Source organism: Urocitellus parryii, chromosome 1 (assembly GCF_045843805.1).
Source record: "Urocitellus parryii isolate mUroPar1 chromosome 1, mUroPar1.hap1, whole genome shotgun sequence".
Lineage (NCBI taxonomy): Eukaryota > Metazoa > Chordata > Mammalia > Rodentia > Sciuridae > Urocitellus > Urocitellus parryii.
The window spans coordinates 147,406,275-147,428,461 of NC_135531.1; the positions used below are offsets into that span (position 1 = coordinate 147,406,275).

At 48.0% G+C, this 22,187-nt stretch overlaps 1 protein-coding gene across 1 annotated transcript in view; it reads right to left on the reverse strand.

Moving 5' to 3' along the window:
- Positions 1-22,187, reverse strand: part of Ccnjl (cyclin J like) — a 52,744-nt gene that overhangs the window by 15,825 nt on the left and 14,732 nt on the right. Inside the window, exon 2 of the mRNA XM_026395384.2 lies at positions 7,834-8,047. Within this exon, the coding sequence (XP_026251169.1) occupies positions 7,834-8,047 (214 nt within the window). The remainder of the gene's footprint in view (positions 1-7,833; positions 8,048-22,187) is intronic.

The window sequence follows — 22,187 nt, forward strand, 5'->3', positions numbered from 1 at the left end:
AACACCTAGCACAGGCTGAACACATAGTAGGTACATTTGTGAGGAATGGACCGTCCTCACTGACAGGGGCTGTGGACATTTCTTCCATTCACCACTGTGTCCCCAGAGCTGACGGTGTCTCTAATAGAGTAGAAGGCAAATCAATGTTTTCCGAATGATTTACCTGTGTGAGGTCAGGGGCTTCTGCACATTGCATGTTCAATGAACTCATGCAGTTTGAAATCCAAGGCCCCTGCAAAAACAAAAAGACGAGACAACCCTCCCCCCTTCACACACACACACACACACACACACACACACACACACACACACCTCAGAGTCCCGGTTCCCAAAAAGCAGGTCTGAGTGCTAGACTTTCGGGGGCAAATAGTACAATATGAGCTTCAGGCCCAGCCAGCTGTCTGACAGGCAGTTCACACAAAATCCCTCCCCCGAAATAGCTCTAAGCCTGCCAGTCTGCAGAGATGGGAACAGGAAATGGAAAACCACCATGTCCTCAGCTCACGGTGCTGTGACATTTGTGCCTTTCCAAGATCTGCTGGGCATGGCCCTCATTAGGCAGACCACCCTCCCAGTGTGCTCTGCGCTGTGCAGCACCCCCCACCAAATGCCACTGATTAGAAGATGCACCCCTGACGCTGGATCAGTATTTTTCAGGAAGGGAAAAAACTGCCACATGAAGTGCACACTTCAAATGCAAGCTCCACCCTGCTTCCTGAAATGCTTAACCATTTACAAATGCTCTCCGTGGCAGGGCGGAAATGTGGCCACTCCTAGCCACTGTTGTGCCAGCGTGCCAGGAGCTATGCAATCATCCCCTGCATGGGGGCTGCTGTGTTTCCCTGCAGATTTGGGTTTAATTCTGGCAAGAAATCTCAGGTTTTGTCCAAAATATCCCTGAAAGAGATCACCTGGAAAAGCCGCTCCCTTTGCCTGTCTCTGCTGCCTACAATCTGACCCTGGAGGCATCTAGAGCATTCCGGGTGCTTTGCGGGGAGCAGCCTTGCTTAACTCCCTCAGGCAGGAAGCAGCCCTACAGTTCATCCTTGTCTACCATAAGGGATTAAGACTGCTTTCAAGTTTCCAAAATCTCCCAACAAAATCTCCAAGGGGGTAAGCCCATCCTACCCCTGCTTCCCTGTCAAAGAAGTAGCTCTGTAGAAATGATGACGGTTGCCAAGTAATCAAAGCAGGATTTGGGGTGCAGGGGGGCTGGAGGGAGGTAGGAAGGGTGTACAGGGGGAGCGAGGAGAATGGAAGTGGTTTCCTGGGAGAAAGACAGGCCTCTCCTAGAATCTCCAGAAGCCCCAATGCAAGCACCTGGCAGGCAAGAGCTTTTTTATTGGTATCTGCCCTAAGAGATGAGACTATTGATTTCTGGCTTAAGAAGTCCTAAATGCAATTGGTTTGGGAACCGCTCTTGTCTGTGCAAGGTGGACAGGGCAAGGCATGCACGTGGACTGCAAATGCACTCACCACTGGAAGCACAGGGCAAGCCACCAGTAGACCTTGGTGGCTGCAGAGGCTTCCCAGGGAGTTCAGTTCAATTTACATAAAGGGATCTCATTAGCTCTCCTGTTAAAACCTCTGCAAGGCAAAGAGGCACTACTTACTGAAGTCCTGAATGCACAGGCTCTGAGCTGAGCTCTCCCACTCTGGGAGTCCATTCTACCCACAGAGTGTGCAGAGATGCAGGGAGAAATGCAGCTCTGTCATACAGGGTGCAAGAGAAGAGGAGGACAGCAACTGAAAGGTCCATCAGTAGAGGAATCATTAAATCAGCAGCAGTGTTTACAAGACTGGTAAAGTGCTGCCACCTGGGCTGGGGGGGTGGGTAAAAGGCTCCCTGATGTACTGTTAACAACAACAAAAAGGACACTTTCACTCCTAATCCACTTAGGTACATTTACATAAATGACTTGTAATTCATGATGGTTCTATTCTGTAAAGTCACCTTGAGTCATAGAATTAGCGAACGCTAACCCACAGCTCCTAGAAGATACAGGGTTAGGTCCCCAAGAGCATCTGATGGCAATGTTTTGTCAACTGAGCAATACATAACTCAGAACTTGCATATTTCTTTTAATGTACTGTCCTGTTGGTTCATTAGCACTGAACTCATGGCAAAAAAACCTCGGCAGCTCATGCCTGAGTGGAGCTTATCCAACACACACATATTTTCTCTCCAAGGCACATCAAAGCCTTCTTGAGCTTAGGACACTAGACAGCACTCAGCTAGATGCTTGGGGCCCACTTGAAACAGCAAGCCATCGACAAAAAGTACAAAATTGAAGAAAACGAGGCACTGAGTAGAACAGGAAAAGAACACTTGTTTACAGTTTGAGAGCTCCGCCTTGCTCCATCTTGGTGGGGAAGACATATCTAGGGCAACTCTAAATTTTTGCTGCTCTGCCTGTGTCGGTGAACTACCTCAAAAGCACTGGCACTGATTTGGGGTTTAAAAAGATTTTAAAGAGGGGCTGGGAGTGCAGCTCAGTGGTACAGCTCTTGCCTGGCAGGTGTGAGGCCCTGGTTTCAATCTCTAGCACCGCAAAAGAAATTTTTTTTTTTTTTAATCAAGTGGGCAAACTTGCAGGTACAGAATCAGTGAGCCAGGATCGCTTATATGTTGGTATATGCACAGAACATTTCTAGAAAAATATATGAGATCGATTTTGGAAAAAAAGACACAGAAATTATTCTCAGAAGTTACCTCTGTAGTGTGGGATGGGAAACAGACTGTTTTTTATTTTATTTATTTATTTTATTTTATTTTTGGGAATCTCACTTTACAAGTGAGCATACATTTCTAATTTAACAAATCTACAGATAGGAGATGGGCTTCCACAGGTTAGCTCAGCGCTGCAGAACAGATTCTGTAGCTCTGTAGGCTAAGGGATCCTGCCCTACAGGAGGGCCCGTATCCAGAAAGGGGTCCCTTCCTGGCACAGGCCACTGCTTGATACTTCTCTTCCCTGGGGAGGAGGATGAGGGCCGAGATGAAGGTCAAAACAGGACTCAACTTCATCCACTAAATCCGGAAGTCTGAACTTGACCAGAGGAACAGATGGATCTGCCACCCCCATCTGGCACTGAATCGCAGCCCAGAAGCCATCAGCCAGGGCCTGGACAGACTGCAGACCCACAGCTAAAGACTCAGCAATCACAGATCCCGCTTTCCCAGGGCGTGGGGTGGGTCCAGAGGTGACAATGAGAGAAAGCACAGAGTGACAGAACTGGGGTGAGGTGGGGGAAAGATGAACGGAAAAGGAAGAGGAGCAGGAATCTGGCACTTCTACTCCCTGGGAGATTGACAAGGGTGTAATCCATGAGGCATTTCCCCCTCCTGACAAAGATAGGTTTATTTTCTCAGTGAAAACACACCATGACTGCAAGGACACACACAAACTCTGGGGGTGAGACTGAGCACAGGACGCAAACTACTTACTTACGCCAGGTGCTTCTACAGCTTTTGAGCTTTTACAATAAAAGTGTCCCCCATATATCTTACGTCACAATGACTAAGTCTTACATTTAAGGCCATGCTGCCGCAGGGGATAAGGCTACTCCTGCCTTTCTGGCTTTCTCTCCTGCCACCCCTCCTCCTGCAACTGCTCTGGATGGAGCTAAGGACTCAATGTCACCTCTGAGCAGCAACCACCAAAAGCAAACCTACAAGTTCTCTCCAAGAAGTAAATACAGAGTTGTTAACCTACAACCTGCAAGCCAACCGTCAGCTGTATGCCCCCCAAAACTAAAGACAAGTGCTCAAATATACCAGACATTCGAATGCTTACAGCAGCACTAGTCACCATGGCCCAAAGGTGAAACTGACCCAAATATCCATCAACGGGTGACTGGGTAAGCAACCTGTGGCACGGACAGGGGAATATTATTGAGCCCTACAAAGGAACACAGTGACGACGGATGCCAGGGCAGGGATGAACCTCGAAACCACCATGTGAAGTGAAGGGAACCGGCCCTGCAGGCCACTTCAGGTGAAAGAGTCAGGACAGGAGAGCCCAAAGGGACAGAAAGCAGATCGCGGTGCCAGGGCTGGAGGAGGGAAGAGCGTGACTGTTTAATCAGATGATGAAGATGATCTGGAACTAGACAGAATGACGGCCACCAACTAACAGTGTGAGTGTACTAAATGCCACTGAACTGCACACTTTAAAGTGGTTAAAATGGTAAATCTTACGTTACAGTATGAATTTTACTTTCATTGAAAAGCAAAATGCAAAACCCCTAAGCTGCATGACCGTAGGCAAGTTTCCCAGCCTCTCTGCACTCTCAGCATGACAGTGTGACCACCTAGGGTGGTGGGACGATTCCGTGTGGTGTGTCAGAAATGCCTGGCATAAGGTGGGCATGTAGAAAGGGCCAATTTGTGATGAAGTGGTGGCTGCAGCTGTGATAAAACTTATATTTTTGGTGCTGGGGATGGAAACCAGGGCCTCAGGCATGTCAGGCAGCCCTCTACCCCTGAGCCATACCCCCAGCCCTTTTTTATTTTTTTATTTTGAGACAGAGGTGTGTGTGTGGGGGTCTTGCTGTGGCCGAGGCTGGTCTTGAACTTGTGATCCTCCTGCATCAGTTTCCCCAGTTGCTGGGATTACAGGAGGGCTCTGTCGTGTGCAGCTGTGATGACAATTATCACTGTGCACTGTCAAAGCTGACTCACAGGAAGTCGTTGGGTGTCCAGGTTGTCAAATTATCCTTTTTTGGGGGTGCTGGGGATTGAGCCCAGGGCCTATGCCTACTAGCTATACCCCCAGCCCTCAAATTATCCTTTCATTTAAACTACAAGAGCAAAAAGACAGGAGAGGGGTAATAGTATAAGATGAAGATTCAAGGTATGTTCATATCTATACTATATTTATGTTAAAATTCTATCCAGGTAGGAGATGCCATCACCTCAGAGACAAAGGGGTGGCTCTGCCACATGGCCTCTGGGGAAGGTCTCCCTTTCCACCCTCTTCTGTAGGCCTGCAGATCTGGGCCCTTGCCTAATCCCCATTTTATGGGGGCTGCAGGGGCTCTGGGCAGGTGAGAAAGTCCCTTCTATGCAAAGGCCCTCCTTATCTGGAAGCAGTTCTACAAACACGAACAGGTGGGGCAAGAATCTAGCTCTTCTTATCTTGAGAATAATGTGGGACCAAATTAGCACCACTCTAAACTTCCTGAGGCAAGGTGACCCCCCTGTGGCTGTCTTCCTGGCGAGGGCAGGAGGAATGAATAGGATTTCAGGCTGCCATGGAAACTTTTCTTTCCTGGGGCCTCCGAAGCATATGGCAGGTATCCTGAAAAAAATCCGTTCCTGCCACCCACCCAGGCTGGCTGCCGCCTGCAGACATGTGGGTGGGGGTGTTTGCCTCCCCATCTGAATGGCCACCTCCCTCCACCATGGCGACAGCACAGCACAAAGGAGTCTCCCGTGTGCAGTGTGCTCCTCATGTCCCAGCTCCCAGAGAGCCCGCTGGGGAAATGTATGTCCCCCATGGAAATGTAAGTCCCTGCCCCCAGCAGACCTCAGATCACAGACAGCAACAGGCCAAAGGCCACCGTGCAGATTTTCCTTGCACCAACTGAAATGCAATGCCCATTCGGCCCTCTGCTGACTGACAAGGGTGTCTTGCAAGCCCTGCATCTCTTCCCAAGGAGAAAGGACACTGGCATGCTGATTTGGGACTTTTAAGTAGCAAACAAGCTGGACTCCCAGCAAGACTGGCTGGGAAAGAAAAATTACAAATTTGGGGATGTTAAACCTAAAGCAGCCAAAGGAATTAAAATTAGCCTCAGGTAGAAGGTCCCAGAGAGGAAAACAAGACAGGACTGGAACACTCTAAAGCTGTACTTCTCCAACTGGGTGATGGTGCCCGTGGGGGTCTATGGCAGTGTGCCAGGAACAGACAAAGGCACAGAAGAGAACGGGTGTGGTCCTCCTGGGTATCAACTGGAAAACGTGCAATAAAATAGGACAATGATACATCACAGAGGAGAACGCAATACCTGGTTGAATTTTAAGGATAAACTATGCAATGACAAACAAACATCCTGAGCCAGGCACAGTGGCACACGCCTATAATCCCAGGCTGAGGCAGGAGGATGGAGAGTTCAAAGCCAGCTTCAGCAACTTAATGAGGGTCTAAACAATTCAGCTAAGACCCTGTCTCTAAATAAAATATAAAAATGGCTGGGGATGTAGCTCAGTGGTTAAATGCCCTAGGTTTAATCCCTGGTACAAAAAAAAAAACAAAAAACAAAAAACAAAAAAAAAACCAACAACAACCCAAAAGCCATCTGAATTGCAGCTGTCTACTTAGAACCCAAGGTCTTTAGGGGACACCACTGCTTTGCATTAAGGGCAACCTGAAGAAGTGCAGACTCTCAGTTTGGAAGGAGCCATTAATTTCATTAACGATTCCATGAGGTCTTATTATGTGCCAAGCTCTAAAAGTCACAGGCTGGAGAGGGCAGTGGATGCTAAAATTCACAGCATCCAAGGCTGTGGGTTTATAATCAGACATGACCTGTCCAGGGCAGTGGAGAAAGGCTTCCACAGGGATGCAGGGCCTGGACCCGGAAGGCAAAGGGAATGAGAAGCAATCCAGGCAGAGGGAACAGCGTGCAAAGTTCTGTGGCAGAATGGGAACTGGTTAGTTTGGCTTGAATCCAGCAGTGAGGAGGAGAAAGATCAGAGAGGCCAGAACCTGAGGGGGTTGTTCTTATCCTAAGACTTGTGGCAACCATGGGTGGATTTAAGTGGCAGGTGGCATGGGAGATCTGTGTTCTTGGAATATTGTAAAAGCAGCAGTGTATTAATATAGTAATCCCTCCGGAGGCGGACAGATGGTCAAAGCCACACTGTGTTTTTGGTGAGGCCTTGTTGGAAAGTGCAAATCCCAAGAGGCCCATGCTGAAGCCTGATGACTACATAACAGATCTGCTCAGGTCCAGATCAAGCAGTCACATTTTTAAGTACCTCTAAGAACAGTGGTTGCTGGGGTTCCCTTCCAGTGCATTCAGAGCTCCATGTTGAGAAACAGGAAACATGCAGAACACAGTTCCAAATCACGCAGTTCTGGCTTTGAATCTTGTCTACCCTGTACTACGGGGCACCCAAGCAAGTTTCTTTTCTGGTACTGGGTATTGAACCCAGGGGTACTTAACCACTGAGCCACATCCCCAGCCCTTTTTAATGTTTTATTTTGAGACAGGGCCTCGCTAAGTTGCTGAGACTGGCTTTGAACTCGTGATCCTTCTGCCTCAGCCTTCTGAACCACTGGGATTACAGGTGTGTGCCACTGCGCCCGCCCAGCTCCAAAGCAAGTTTCTTAACATTGCTGGGCCTTGGTAAAGTGAGGTAGGTAAGAGTATCTGTCTTCTAGGGCCACTGTGTGAATTCAGGCGTGGTAATGCATACCTGTAATTCCAGCAACTTGGGAGGCTGAGTCAGGAGGATTGAAAGTCCAAAGCCAGCCTCATCAACTTAGCAAGGCACTAAGCAAATCAGCGAGATACTATCTTTAAATAATAAGATACAAAAAAGGGCTGAGGATATGTCTCAGTGGTTAAGCAACCCTGAGTTCAATCCCCTGGTACCAATAAAAAAAAAAAAAATAGACCAAGCTGCTAAAAATCCTTATCAGTTTGGTACACTGGTAACATTATAGACTCTAAAAATAGTGACGATTATTAGTATAGTTCACACCCAGCTAAGGATGAACCCAGAAGATGCTTGAAGACCACTGGAGTATGAAACAGGAGTGGAAGCAGCAGGGCTTGCTGAGGGGCAGGAGATGGCACAGGAAGAGGCCGGGTTCCACTTACTTGCAAGCAGGAGGCAGGAGATGGCCACCGTGTACAGCTGCTTGGAGGTGGTGATGTTGTAGCGGTCCGTGAAGTGGTCCAGCAGGTAGATGGCCAGGTGCCGGGCTGCAGGGCAGAGCTGGCAGTGGCTGCTCAGCAGGGTCAAGATGTCCACAAAGAACCGGCGGCTCTTCAGGAGTGGGGAGTGAGCTCGAAAGGTGGGCAGCTTCAGCTCCTGCAGAACAGGTGGGACAGGTGGGGATTAGGCTGCCCATCAACCTCAGAGCCAGCTGCTGACCAGCCTGGGTGGTGCTTCCCTCTGTCCCCTTATTCCTTCTGCCTCAGGTCTCAGGCAGGCAGCCTTTCTGTCCCAGAATGGCTGGACAGTCCCTCTGCCCTGCCCTTCCTAAAGATATGTTGGGTATCTGGGACTATAGGATGACAGAAGCCAGTCATTCCCCAAGGGGTGGGGGGAGGCTTTGCTCTACAAGACACACAGGCCAGGAAAGAATGACAGCCTTGTGGTCGGACACCCATGCCTGGATTTCGGTTCCACTGCTCAGCCAAGTCGTTAAAACTGTGGTCACCTGCCTTTCTCTTTGCTTCCTCCCTAATCCCTGAGGATTGAATGAAAAAAATATATATATATGCAAGATGTTTGGCACACAATAACCTCTCACGGTCCACAGCTTACTCCTTCCGTGGGTAGGATCATGAGGCAGAGTTTTGAAAACAACCACGACAACAAAACCCAAGAAGAGTTGTTGAAATAGTACTAGGAACTCCCAAGCACCCTGAACTCGGATTCACTGGTTGCTGACGCTCTGCCTTCTCTCTGTCTGCATGCACACACTTTTTTCTGAAAGTAAGTTTCAGACATTGTGACCCCAGCTCTCGGGAGGTGCCTTCTGCTTTGCGATCAGCACACCACCACGTTATCTGAATTTTATGTCCAACACAAGAAGAGAAAGCCAGCCCAAGAAATAGCAAAGCAACAAAGATTTATACCACAGAAAGAAAACTTTTGTGTATCTACCATATTTAACATTTAACCAAGTACGTTAGATTTTGTGTTTAGGAAATGTCTTAGCAGTATTTTGACAATAGAAAAACTAAAGAGAAGCAAAACGGAAGGAAAATGGAACAAGAAGTTGGCAAGAAAGGGATTATGAGAGCTCACTAATGGCAGCTTCATGGGGGGTGACATTAAAACAAACCCGGCTCCCCCTTCCTTCCTTCCTCCCTTTCTCCCGTGGTGCTGGGGATGGAATCCAGGTCTTGCACATGCTGGGTAAGTGCTCTACCACTGAGCTAACCCCCAGCACTGTATAATGCCTCTCTCAATCCTTTACTCAATTAACCAAAGATGAGGACTAGAAAGAGGGGTGTGTCCATCCATTCCACACAGATGCATTCATTTTCCTCAGTCTGTATGCAGTGCCTTCCAAATGCGAGGCATTATTCTAGGCACTGCATCTGGCATAAGGCACACACATACCTAAATGTAGGATCTAAACTATAAAATTCCTCGAGGAAAATGGGAGGAAATCTTTGTGATATATGATAGCCCAAACTGAAGCCACAAGAGAAAAATACATAAGTCAGATTTCAAAATTAAAAACCTAGGGCTGGGGATGGGATTCAGTGGTACAGCACTTGCCTAGCTCGTGCAAGTCCCTGGGTTCCACAGTGCTGCAAAAAAAAAAAAAAGGAAGACAGGGGCTGGGGCTGTAGCTCAGGGGTAGAGCGCCTGCCTCCCATGTGTGAAGCCCTGGGTTCGATCCTCAGCACCACATAAAAATAAATGAATAAAGATATTGTATCCATCTACAACTAAAAAAAAAATTAAAAAAGAAAAAGAAAAAGGAAATACATACAAAAATATTCAACATTACTTATCGTTAGGGAAATTGGAAAGCAACTCCAAAATAAGATACTACCTCACACCCCCTGGGATGGTGATTTAAAAAAAAAAAAAATTGCAACTCAAAGAAGTGCTGGTGAGGATATGAGCTAATAGGAACCCCCACTGGTGGGAAAGCAAAGTAGTGTAGCCACTGTGGGAAGAGTTTGGCAGGTCCTTGAAATATTAGATACAGAGTTATCACATGACCCAGCAATTCCAGTCCTTGCTTTATACGTAAGAGAAAGGAAAACCCACGGCCGAACAGACTTGGACACGAATGTTCACAGTGGCATTATTCATGTCAGCCCCCAAGTGGGACCAACCCAAATGTCCATCAACTGATTAACAAATGGATTCACCAAAGTGTCTGGTATAGCTGTGCAATGGACGGCTACATGTGACACAGGTCACACAGGAATAAACCTGGGGCAGAAGCTAGTCATCGAAGGCCACCTATTATATGACTCGATTTATGAAAAACGTTCAGAAGGGTCAGTCCATACAAACAGAATGTAGATGAGCGGGTGCCAGGAGCCAGGGGGGAGTTGTTCGTGGGGGGTGGGATTCCTCTGCCAAGTGAGGAAACAGCTCTGAAATTGGACAATGGAGATGACTGTATCACTCTGCGAATATACTAACAACTGAACTGCACACGTTAAAGGGCGAATTTTATGGGAAGTGAATGATTCTGTCCCAAGGAAGCTGTTATTAAAAAAGACAAGACAGACACACCACCCACGCTCATGCAGCCTATGGTCCAGTAAGAGAGCCGGTAATGAACAGTGAGGCAGTTACATAATTCCAACCAGTGAGGAGTGCTGGGGGACAGCTGCAGATGAGGAGCGCCCCCATCCTCCTCGAGGGAGGTGCTTGCCCTACACAAGCAAAGCTGGGGTACAGACTTCACACTGCTCCCCTCTTGGCCCTATCCCCCAGATGGCAGGACTCAGCAATCCTCGTAGCCCAAGGGCTTTGCTTATGGAAGGTGCTCAGAGCCAGAATAAATTACTTCCTCTCCCTAATATTTATAGATGAAGAAACTGAGTTTGAGAAAGTCCCTGAACCCTGAGGCTTTACTGAACTAGCAACAGATCTGAGACTAGAATTTTCAACGTATCCTTTTTTTCCAACATTTTTTTGAAGTCATGGTATCTTTTATCCCCAGGTTAACTGTTTTAAGGAAAAAACCCCACCCACCATTCTTGTGTGTCCTTCAATTTACTGACTGGGTGCAGGAGCTGGGGATTGAACCCTCCCAGAGCCTCAGGCCTGCCAGGCAAGCACTCCACCACTGAGCCACACCCCGCCCCATCTGATGCCTTATGTGGCCACCCCACTCTTTGGGTCCAAGTTCCAAGTGCTTTTGCTCATCATTGTGTCCCCAGCTTCCCTGTGTGATCAGAACAGGTGGGTGTTCAATAACCCACAGTTGATGGGAAATGGCAGGGAGGGAGGGGAAAGGGAGAGAGGAAAGGTGTAAATTGCAGGGGTGGGTACAGATGGCCCTGGGCCTAGAATGGACTTCAAAGAGGAGAAATGGAGTCACATCCCCAGCCCTTTTTTGTGTTTTATTTAGAGACAGGGTCTCACTGAGTTGCTTAGGGCCTCGCTCAGTTACTGAGGCTGCCTTTCAACTTGCAAGCCTCCTGCCTCAGCCTCCTGAGCCACTGGGATTATAGGCGTAGGCCACCATGCCTGGCTGGAGCCAAGTTTTGAAAGGACATCTAGGAACTACTTGTGAAGAGGCAGAGGGGAAGTATGCTCAGCAGAAGAAACAGCATCTGCAAAGTCACACAGGGGAACCTGGAGCTCCAGTTTCTGGGGAAACTGGAGAGGGTGGAGCAGCCAGGCAGGCAGGGTGTGCCTACCCAAAGCAGGCTGAAAGGTGGGCTGGCTTCCGCTTTAGGGGCCCTACTAAGATCCTGCCAGGAGGGCCTGGGGGCCACTGAAGGGTTTTGACAGGGCCTCGACCTGGTCAGGACAGCCTTGCTTGAAGAACTCTCAGCCAGCCTTCCTCCTGAGCTAAGGCCATACAGCAGCAGCAGCTACTGTGGGCTGACCATTTCCTCCCAACACCACTCCTGCCCTCCAGCACCCCCGGCCCCCCAGCATGCTGCTGTTTGGGTATTTCCTCTAAGCACAGGGGCTCTAAGTTCAGGTCAAAGCAGAAGCAACCACAATCACAGATCCTTCATGTCTGGTAGGCCACAGCTGCCGGAAGTCAGCCTTTTGCCAAGTGACCCTTGGCTGGACCACGCTACCCTCATCAGGGAGGTCCAGGGCAACGTCCTGCCTTCCAGTCCCACTCAACTCAATCGAGCTCAACATCTTCTAGATTTTCCTTTGTGCCAAGAGAGAGAGAAGAGAGATCAGTGCAGCACACCTTATGCCTGTCCTCTGGACACACTTCTGGGAAAATATAACCTTTGCCTTGAGTAGATTCTCAAAGGAAGCCATGAACACATGAAAAAAAAAAAAAAAGTTACGGACAGTTGGAGTAGGCAAGCAACCCCTGTTAAGGAGCAGCGAGCAGGCGAGATTTTCTAGAAAAGGCTGTCTCAAAGGGGCAGGACTGTGAAAGCGATGTTACCGCCGTTGACCGGTGACGAGTCCTTGCTTCCCCAATGTTGAAGAATAACACCAGAAAAGCACATGCCGAGGCAAGGTCAGAGTAGAAATTAGAAGTTTATTAAAGGACAGCAGAAAAGACTTCTCCCGGAGGAAGAAGGGGACCCAAGAGGTGGAATCCGTCTCTCCATTTTATAGTTTCTTTCGGTGATGGAATGTAGGTGGGAAGGCCCGAGGGGTGGGACACAGGTGGGCCAAAGAAGTAATCTGGGCAGGAAGGACTTCTGAGTCAGCACCTTCAAGTTTGCTGGGGGCTGTTCACTAACACTTCTTTGAGGTGGACTTTGGCGTAGGGCCTTTTCGGACTTTATTAACATTCCATGAGTTGTCCTGGTTTCCAGAATCATTCTCAGCATGGCCTCCACTTTAGATTTCACTCGGTATTAGACCCGATTTACCTAACTACACTGACTACCTAACTTTAAATCTGGCTTCATTGACAGCTGTCTCCCTGGGATACTCTTCCTCCCTATTTCTACTTGAAGCTCAAATATTGGTTTAAATGTCACTTCGTAAGATAGGCCTTCTCTGACTTCCCCAACACCCCAATCAGGTTCCCTATTCTCTCTCCTGGCATGCTGTTCTTGGTGGCCCTGTTACAAAATGTGTGTTGAGTAAAAAACAATGACTACAGGGTCGTCCTTCCCTGCATCAAACACTGCCCCAATCCCTGCTTACTGGGAAGCTGCTGAACAGGATGTGGAGCCTGGTGGCTCTAGGTTGGAATCTCAGTTTTATGGTTTGCTAACCTTGGGCATGTGAATTCTGGTTTTTAGTGTCCTCTTTGAGCAATGGAGAAATGCCACTGTAAATGTGGAGTTTCTGGCACTCAGCAAGCATGAATGGCCCCTCTCTCAAACTCCTAGATAACCAAACTCCACGTAAGCAGATTTTATCGAAGGCCTGGAGCCCTGGTCTCTTTGGTAGGCTCAAAGGAACCCACTTTGAGCTGGGATTGTGGCTCAGCGGTACAGCGCTGGCCTAGCATGGGCGGGACCCGGGTTTGATCCTCGGCACCACATAAAAATAAAGGCATTGGGCTGGGGATGTGGCTCAAGCGGTAGCGCGCTCGCCTGGCATGCGCAGGGCACTGGGTTTGATCCTCAGCACCACATAAAAATAAAATAAAGATGTTGTGTCCAAAAGTTAACTCAAAATGGATCAAGGAGCTTGATATTAAATCAGAGACACGGCATCTGATAGAAGAAAAAGTTGGTTATGATCTACATACTGTGGGATCAGGCTCCAAATTCCTCAATAGGACACCCATAGTGCAAGAGTTAACAACTAGAATCAACAAATGGGACTTACTCAAACTAAAAAGTTTTTTCTCAGCAAAAGAAACAATAAGAGAGATAAACAGGGAGCCTACATCCTGGGAACAAATCTTTACTCCACACACTTCAGATAGAGCCCTAATAACCAGAATATATAAAGAACTCAAAAAATTAGACAATAAGATAACAAATAACCCAATGAATAAATGGGCAAAGGACCTGAACAGACACTTCTCAGAGGAGGACATACAATCAATCAATAAGTACATGAAAAAATGCTCACCATCGCTAGCAGTCAGAGAAATGCAAATCAAAACTACCCTAAGATACCATCTCACTCCAGTAAGATTGGCAGCCATTAGGAAGTCAAACAACAATAAGTGCTGGAGAGGATGCGGGGAAAAGGGCACTCTTGTTCATTGCTGGTGGGACTGCAAATTGGTGCAGCCAATTTGGAAAGCAGTATGGAGATTTCTTGGAAAGCTGGGAATGGAACCACCATTTGACCCAGCTATTCCCCTTCTCGGTCTATTCCCTAAAGACCTAACAAGAGCATGCTACAGGGACACTGCTACATCAATGTTCATAGCAGCACAATTCACGATAGCAAGATTGTGGAATCAGCCTAGATGCCCTTCAATAGATGAATGGATAAAAAAAATGTGGCATTTATACACAATGGAGTATTACTCTGCATTAAAAAATGACAAAATCATAGAATTTGGAGGGAAATGGATGGCATTAGAGCAGATTATGCTAAGTGAAGCTAGTCAATCTTTAAAAAACAAATACCAAATGACTCCTTTGATATAAGGGGAGGAAACAAGGACAGGGTAGGGACGAAGAGCTTGAGAAGAAGATTTACATTAACAGGGGTGAGAGGTGGGAGGGAAAGGAAGTGAGAAGGGAAATCGCATGGAAATGGAAGGTGATCCTCAGGGTTATACAAAATGACATATAAGAGGAAAGGAGGGGTAAGACAAGATAATACAAATGGAAGTAATGATTTACAGTAGAAGGGGTAGAGAGAGAAAAGGGGAGGGGAGGGGAGGGGAGGGGAGGGGGGATAGTAGAGAATAAGACAGACAGCAGAATACATCAGACACTAGAAAGGCAATATGTCAATCAATGGAAGGGTAACTGATGTGATACAGCAATCTTTATATGGGGTAAAATTGGGAGTTCATAACCCACTTGAATCAAACTGTGAAATATGATGTATTAAGAACTATGTAATGTTTTGAACGACCAACAATAAAAAAAAAAAGATGTTGTGTCCATCAAAAACTGAAAAATAAATATTTTTTTTTTTTTTAAAAAGGAACCCACTTTGAGAAACATGGAATGAAGCTTTCTACCTTGGGATTGTTGACAGCTGGATTGAGGCACCTCAGCCAGGAAGGACACCTGTCTATCTCTGTGCCCCCTGCAGAATCCCCAAACCAAATGGAATTAGTGGCGCTGAGCCTCTGCTTCTTCCTGTCCCTCAGAAAAGGGCGACTCCTTGGCTCAAGGACAACAATGTGGGGCCACTGTCCTGTTTGGTTGGCGTCCAGCTGATTATTTCACTAACCCAATTAGGGGAGGGGAAGCACGGGTTTCAAGACTGTGCTCTAAGGATCTGGACTCCTCCCCAAGCCCCCTGGACCTCGGTCTGCTCCGGGGAAGGCCGAGCAGCCCACGTGCGGGAGGCCAGTCCCTCTGCCGAGTGGCCTGGACTCCAGAAACAAGAGGGCAGCCTGCCCAGGATAGTTTGCAGTGCTCTCCCTGGATCAGGCAGCTGCTGTCGGGCAGTTAGCAATCAGCTCAGACAGGAGCCTCGGCAGCAACTGGGCTGGGCAGGTGGCCTTCCTCTCAGTAACAGGCCTGGCAGGGCCGGGCAGCATCAGTGTGGCCAGCAGCAGGCTGTGGGAGGACTGGAGACAAAGGGGCGGAGGGAAGGACTGCGGTCTCCTGACAACCTTCCCTCCTCCCGGCTGCTGCTCTTTATCACCTGAGCTGGACAGGAGAGCCTGTCTGCCACAGGTGCCTCTAGAGATGAGCAGATGGTGGCAAGGGACAGATAGTCATGATTGAGTTTGGGGGTGGAAAGACATTCTTGATCAAAAAACCCCCACTTCTCACAGTAGTTGATTTATTTATTTTGCAGTATTGGGGATTGAACCCGGCCCCACACATGCTAGAAAAGTGCTCTACCATGAGCTATGAAACCACCCCACCCTTTTCTTAATTTTTATTCTGGAACAGGGTTTGCTAAGTTGCCCAGGCTGGCCTCAAACTTGAGATCCTCCTGCCTCAGCCCCTGGAATAGCTGAGATTTAGGAGTGCACCAGCACTTGGTACACTACTTGGTCACAGTAGTTTAGTTTTTAAAATAATTACTACGGACCAGAAAAAAAAAAAAACAAAAAACTAGAAGACAATATACTAAAATGTTCTCAGTGGCTATCTGGCAGGTGGGTGAGAGGTGTTGACGTTTTTCACGATTTTCACTTTCCTGCTTTTTGACACTGTCTAAATTAAAACAAAACACATTCAATGTATAACCACTTTATTTCAATAACTAGGTTTCCAGTTTGAAGAAAGGATAGACACCCACTGTATTGAAGTCCAGCTCAGTTCATTCCCAAGGGTTTCCTGGCAACCTTACATTAGCCCTTTAACAAAAAATCAGCCCTTTATTAATAAATGCCCCTTCAATGCCCAATCAGTACCCACTTCATCCTCCAACCATGCAAAGCCCAGACCAGCATCTTCCCCAGGGTGTTCCTTTTCTCTACCTTTCTCTTTTTAACTAATTATATGTTCACAGATGAATTTTAAATAATGATTTTTTTTTTAGTACAGGAAATTAACCACTGAGCCACACCCCCAGCCATTTTTCATATTTTATTTTGAGACAGGGTCTCACTGAGTTGCTTAGAGCCTTGCTAAGTTGCTGAGGCTGGCTTTGAACTCATGATTCTCCTGCCTCAGCCTCCTGAGCACTGGGATTGCAGGTGTGCACCACCGCGCCCAGCTGCACTGATGAATTTTTAAAAAGATAGAAACGCAGAGGGACCCAGCGGGAAAGACTGAGTTTAATTTAGTCCATCTTTCTTAGTGCTGGGGATGGAGCCCAGGGCCTCAAGACATGTGGGGTGAGTGCTGCTCTGCTGAGCTCCACCCCCAGCCCAAGGACTGAGCGGTACCTGGACCCCTTAGCTGCTTCCTGATGCAAACTTTCATAAAACAGGGTCACAACCTACAACTGCTTCCCACTGCCCCCAAGACAGCTTCGCAGACAATGTTTTCAGCATTGCCTAGCATTTAACTGCAGTGTTGGACCCTGACCTCATCAACCCTGATTCTGGACATCTAGGCTCTTTCTCTTCCCTCGGATCTTGCGCCTCAGAGGCCTTTCCCACCTCTCCTTCTCCACAGCATCCGGGGACTTCTCACAAGCAGCAGTTTACCTGCTTTTATTAACTGTCCACCCTCCCACCCCACACAATGGGCTCTCCCTGAGGCAGCAGACTGCTCCCTGCTGCTCAGTCTGTACCCTGGTTACCTGTCTCACAGAAAGGATGAATTAGTTTGCCTTTGTTCACATATGAATATCTGACCAGTGTGAAACTCCACATCATGTGCAACCACAGAATGGGGTCCTGATTAGAATAAAGTCGTACTCCATGTCTGTATAATATGTCAAAATACACTCTACTGTCATGTTATCTAAAAAGGACAAATGAAACATTTAAAGGACCCAGTAGTACATACAAAAAAATAAATAAATAAAAACACCTGCTGAGTGAGACAATGCTTGTAGGACTGAATGAGGGGATGCTCTCAGGGAATCCTCAATCTGCCTGAGGCCTTCTATGCCCTGAGGCTTTCTTACCTATCCCTGCATCCTTCCCTGTAACTGCCAGAAGTAACTTCTCCCCATCACGGGAACATTGTCATGACTTGTAAGCCAGCATCTCTGACACGAGAGGAGCCATTCAGGAGGTTGGGAGGGGTGGTATCAGGCAGCCTTGACTCTACTCTCCTTGGGCTGGGGTGCACCTCAGTAGTACAGCGTTTGTCTAGCAAGATCCAGGGCCTGGGTTCCGTCCCCAGTAACACAAAAGAAAAGAAGGGAAGGAGAGGGAAATCACTTCTTTACCTGGGGGTGCTCCAGTAGGAAGAGGGTTATCAGTGAATGACAACCTACACAGAGCCCCAAACACAGCTACATACAGAAGCAACGGGCTGGGTGCACAGATCTGTGAAGACTCCAGGTGTAAGCTGGGCACCTCGGCACAAGCCTGTAATCCCAGTGGTTTAGGGGGTTGAAGCAGGAGGACTGCTGAATTCAAAGACAGCCTCAGCAATTCAGTGAAGCCCCAAGTAACTTAGCAAGACCCTGTTTCAAAATAAAAACTAAAAAGGGCTAGGGATGTGGCTGGGTGGTTAAGTGCCTTTGTTTTCAGTCCCTGATACCAAAAAAAAGATGTCCACTCCAGGTGCTTGTAGTTCCCCAACCCTGGTGCCCCTCTCTCTCAGTGGTGCTCAAGTTGGCAGAGTGGGGCACACTTCCCTGCCTGAGCTGGGTTACCCTGTGCCAGGAGGGCGTGCAGATGGGCAGGGCCAACCCCAAGTAAAGTTACACAAGACCCCAAGCCACAGGCCAGAATGTGGCAGACACTGCCCCAGGGGCTGGCCTGTGACTGCTGCAGGACAGAGGGAGGGTGGGGAGAAAATGCTTCACACATGCTGTTCACACATAGGCTCTTAAGGCCTTTTGTGGCTAACTTTGGAGGAGTCTGAAGGTCATGTGCACTGTAAGAGTTCAGTCCATCAGCGGATTCCTCCTATTAGGGGAGAAGGGGACATCCTCCCTTTAACCCTTGCTGTCCTGCAGGCTGTATTTTCTTCTAGCTGCCTGCAGCTTCACTCTCATTATTAACTCTTGGCTATGTCACACGTCAGCTTAAGTCACCACCGCCTTCTGCCCCCTGCTCATGCTTCTGTCAGCTACTCCCCAGGTGCCCTGGACTCCTCATCCATCAGCCCACTCACTCTTACTGCCCTTTTTCCCACCATACTGCAAACATCACAAAAGCAGGGACCGGGCTCAGCTGCTCAGCCTAGTGACCTCAATACCTGACCCGAAAGAGATGCTCGCTATGGAAAATACTTGAAAAGAACGGGAGAGGAAAAAAAAATTATTTAGGTCGTAGCAAACTACCCATGCTAGTGAGCAATTCCAAACCCTCAGGAAGGCCAGATGGGAGGCAGGAGAAAACCAACCCGAGTAGCTAAATTCCAGGGCAAAGAGAGGCATTTCCTTGCCTTAGGGTGGGAAAGGAAAGGAGCTTTGGTCTACCCAGCGGCAATAAAGGATTTCCAGAGGAAGCAGGTCAGTGTTTATGGAGAACTGGGAATTTCAAGAAGAATGATAAATTATGTATCCATTTTAGAGGCAATGTTTCTCAGAGCGTGCTCCCTGAAGCAAAGGGTTTGGGGGCCACAGTTTGGGAAACATTGCATATCACACTGCTTCTTCGTGAATAAGGAATAGTGCATTAGCCCAGGAGAGGCCCCGAGACATATATTCAGCAATAAAACGTATATAACTTTGGGAAACTCTAGGTTCAATTCATTGATCCACAGGATACCATTCCTTACCCCATTTGGGGGAGGCAGAAAGCTTCTTTTGGGAAACAGCGCTTTAGGGTGCTGCTGCTGGGGGATTTAAACTCTAGCACATCTGCAAGGCTAGACCCTGGCAGAAATCCCTGGCTAGGTGCCTAATAATTTGATGATTCTAAGCCTAGAGATTTACTGAAAAGCTTGCTGAGATTAACAAGCACAGCTTCCACCTGCAGAACTGCCCTGGTAAAAATTTCCATATGGCCCTGGCACGAGGGGTCCGGGATAGGCCTACAAGAGGCTGCAGATGGCAGAAGCCCCAGGCAGTCCAGAGCTGGGTGCCCTCCCTTGAGAGGTCCTGGGACTGGACTCCAGATGAAATCCCCTGCCCCTGTCCCACCTCACATGTAATATATATTTTTAATATATTATAATTTTGTCAGCTCCCAATCCCCCGTAAACAGCACCCTCCTTGGAAGCTCTCTGTTGCTCTTTGGTAGACTGAGGCCCGTGCCACCCTAAGGCAAGGAAGGACAGACTTCTCTTTTGCAGAAATTCAGCTTCTTCTGCATCCCCGCCCCCCACCCCCAAGCTGCATGTGTAATTTGGAATTGCTTATTATGATGAATAGTTGTATACCGTCTTCTGAGAGTATAGATTTATGTATATCTATCCATATCCCACAGATATAATTGAATAAATTAAAGCCTTTTATTTATCATAGCAAGATATAAAGAAAGACCATGTATAACCTAAGTGACCAACAGGAAGCAGACCTGCAGATCTGAAGGGAAAGAGACAGAAGAGGGAGTGTTCCTCAGAGGCCTCAGGAGTCCCCAGCACGGATCCGAAAGCCCAGCCAGGCGCCTCCCTCCTTCCCTCTCTGTCATTGCCTAACACAATCTGAGGAGGCACTTTCGGTAAAGTGGTTACACCTCTGTGGGAACTGTTTCGACACCCTCTGGAGGGCGGACCGCAGCACGAGAAGCCAGCAATGCTAGCAATGACCCTCCTGCTGAAGTCTGGCCCAAGCTTCCGTCCAACAGAGTGAGAAGTTGCACCCAGTGACATCTGTCTGTCACTGGCCCTCTACCCCTCAGCAAATGGCAGGCTGGTCAGCACCACTCCTCATTCCCAGGAGCCAGAGTCACTGCCCCCTGAGCAAATCTCTGTACCATGCTCAGGTATGGCTGCCAGGGCACCTGATGGTGACCACACGCATCTGCCTGGCCTCTGCTGGTCCCCATTCCACCCCTCCAAACACCCCCAGAGACAATAATCAGGGCCTTTTTATATCCCTGCTTCCAGAGTTCTTCACTTTAGTGGCTTCCTGATAGGACCACATCCCTCACACTGCCCGAACCAGGATGCTCTTCATTCTCCATGCCTGCAATATCCAGGGGCAGGACACAACCTCTCTGTAATAAGCCCCAGGCTGGGATCTCTCTTTTCCCCTCGAAGTTACTCACCTTGTTTTCTTCCCCTTGCCCCTTCTCAGTGCTGGGGACAGAACCCAAAGCCTTGCACGTGCTAGACAAGTGCTCTGTCACTGAGCTACATCCCCAGCCCAGGGTTACCACTCTTGTTCAGTGGCTCTTACCACTCTGTGTCCAAAGCTTTTCACTGTCAACTTCAAGCTTCCATCCCTGAGTTCCAGATTGGTTCTGGTGCTTTTCCTGGGCAGCCTGACTCTAGCATGAAGCCCAGAATGGTTCAGTGGGTAACTCCTGCTACTCCCCCCAAGGCTGAGACTCTGCTCCCCTGCCCATCTATGGTCCAAAGTTTCTCAGAGGGTCATGAGTTAACCACATGCATTAGTGTCTCCTGGAGACCTGTTTAAAAACAGAGGTTCTTCCTTGCACTGGGTTGAATAGTGTTCCCCCAAATTTTACATCCACCCAGAATCTAAGAACGTGACCTCATTTGGAAATAGGGTCTTTACAGATGGAATCAAGTGAAAATAAGATTATATGGGGGCTGGGGCTGAAGTTCAGTGGCAGAGCACTTGCCTGGCATGCATGAGGCACTGGATTGGATCCTCCACACCACATTAAAATATAAATAAGATAAAGGCATCCTGTCCATCTACAACTACAAAAAAAATGGGGGGGGATCAAATTGGAATAGGATGGGCCTTCATCCAACACCTGGTATCCTTATAAGAAGAGAAACATGGGTGGAGACAGCTCAGTGGTAGACCTCTTGCTCAGCATGTATAAGGCTCTAGGTTGAGTCCCAAGTATGATTAAAAAAAAAAGTGAGGGATGGGGAATGAACACACACACACACACACACACACACACACACACACACACACAGATATGCAGAGGGAAGACAAGGTAGATATCCAGAGAAGAAGGCCTTGCGAAGGTGGACGCAGGAAGTGCAGGCATGCAGCTACAAGCTCAGGACCACCCTGAGCTGCCTGGGATCTCCTGAAGCTGGAGAAGGCTTCAGAGACAGCACAGCCCTACCCACACCTCAATTTCAAACTTACAGCCTCTAGAACTGCAAGAGAATGACTTTGTTATTTTCAGTCTCTCCGTGTGTACGGTTTGCCACAGCAACCCTAGGAACTGAACATACCCTCTTGTTACTCAATCAGAATCCCTGGAGATGGAGCTGGGCAAGTTTGAGTCCGATGCCCAACTATGAGCTCCAAAAAGGTAAAGAACTTAATTCTGTTCCAAACATGGTGGCTTACACTGAGGCTGGCACACAGTCAGCTGCTTAAAAAAATAAATAAATAAATAAAAATGCGTTGAAAGAAAAAATGAACAGGCACTGATATTCAAAGAACAGCCAGTGCCTCGGGCAGTACGTTTAACTGGTTCTTTCTCTTTCAGAAGCAACTTTAATAAACAAATGAGATAATGTCCACAAGGCATTGGCAGTCTCTGGCACACGCAGCAGGTACCCAGTAAACATCTACTCCCTTCATTCAGGGC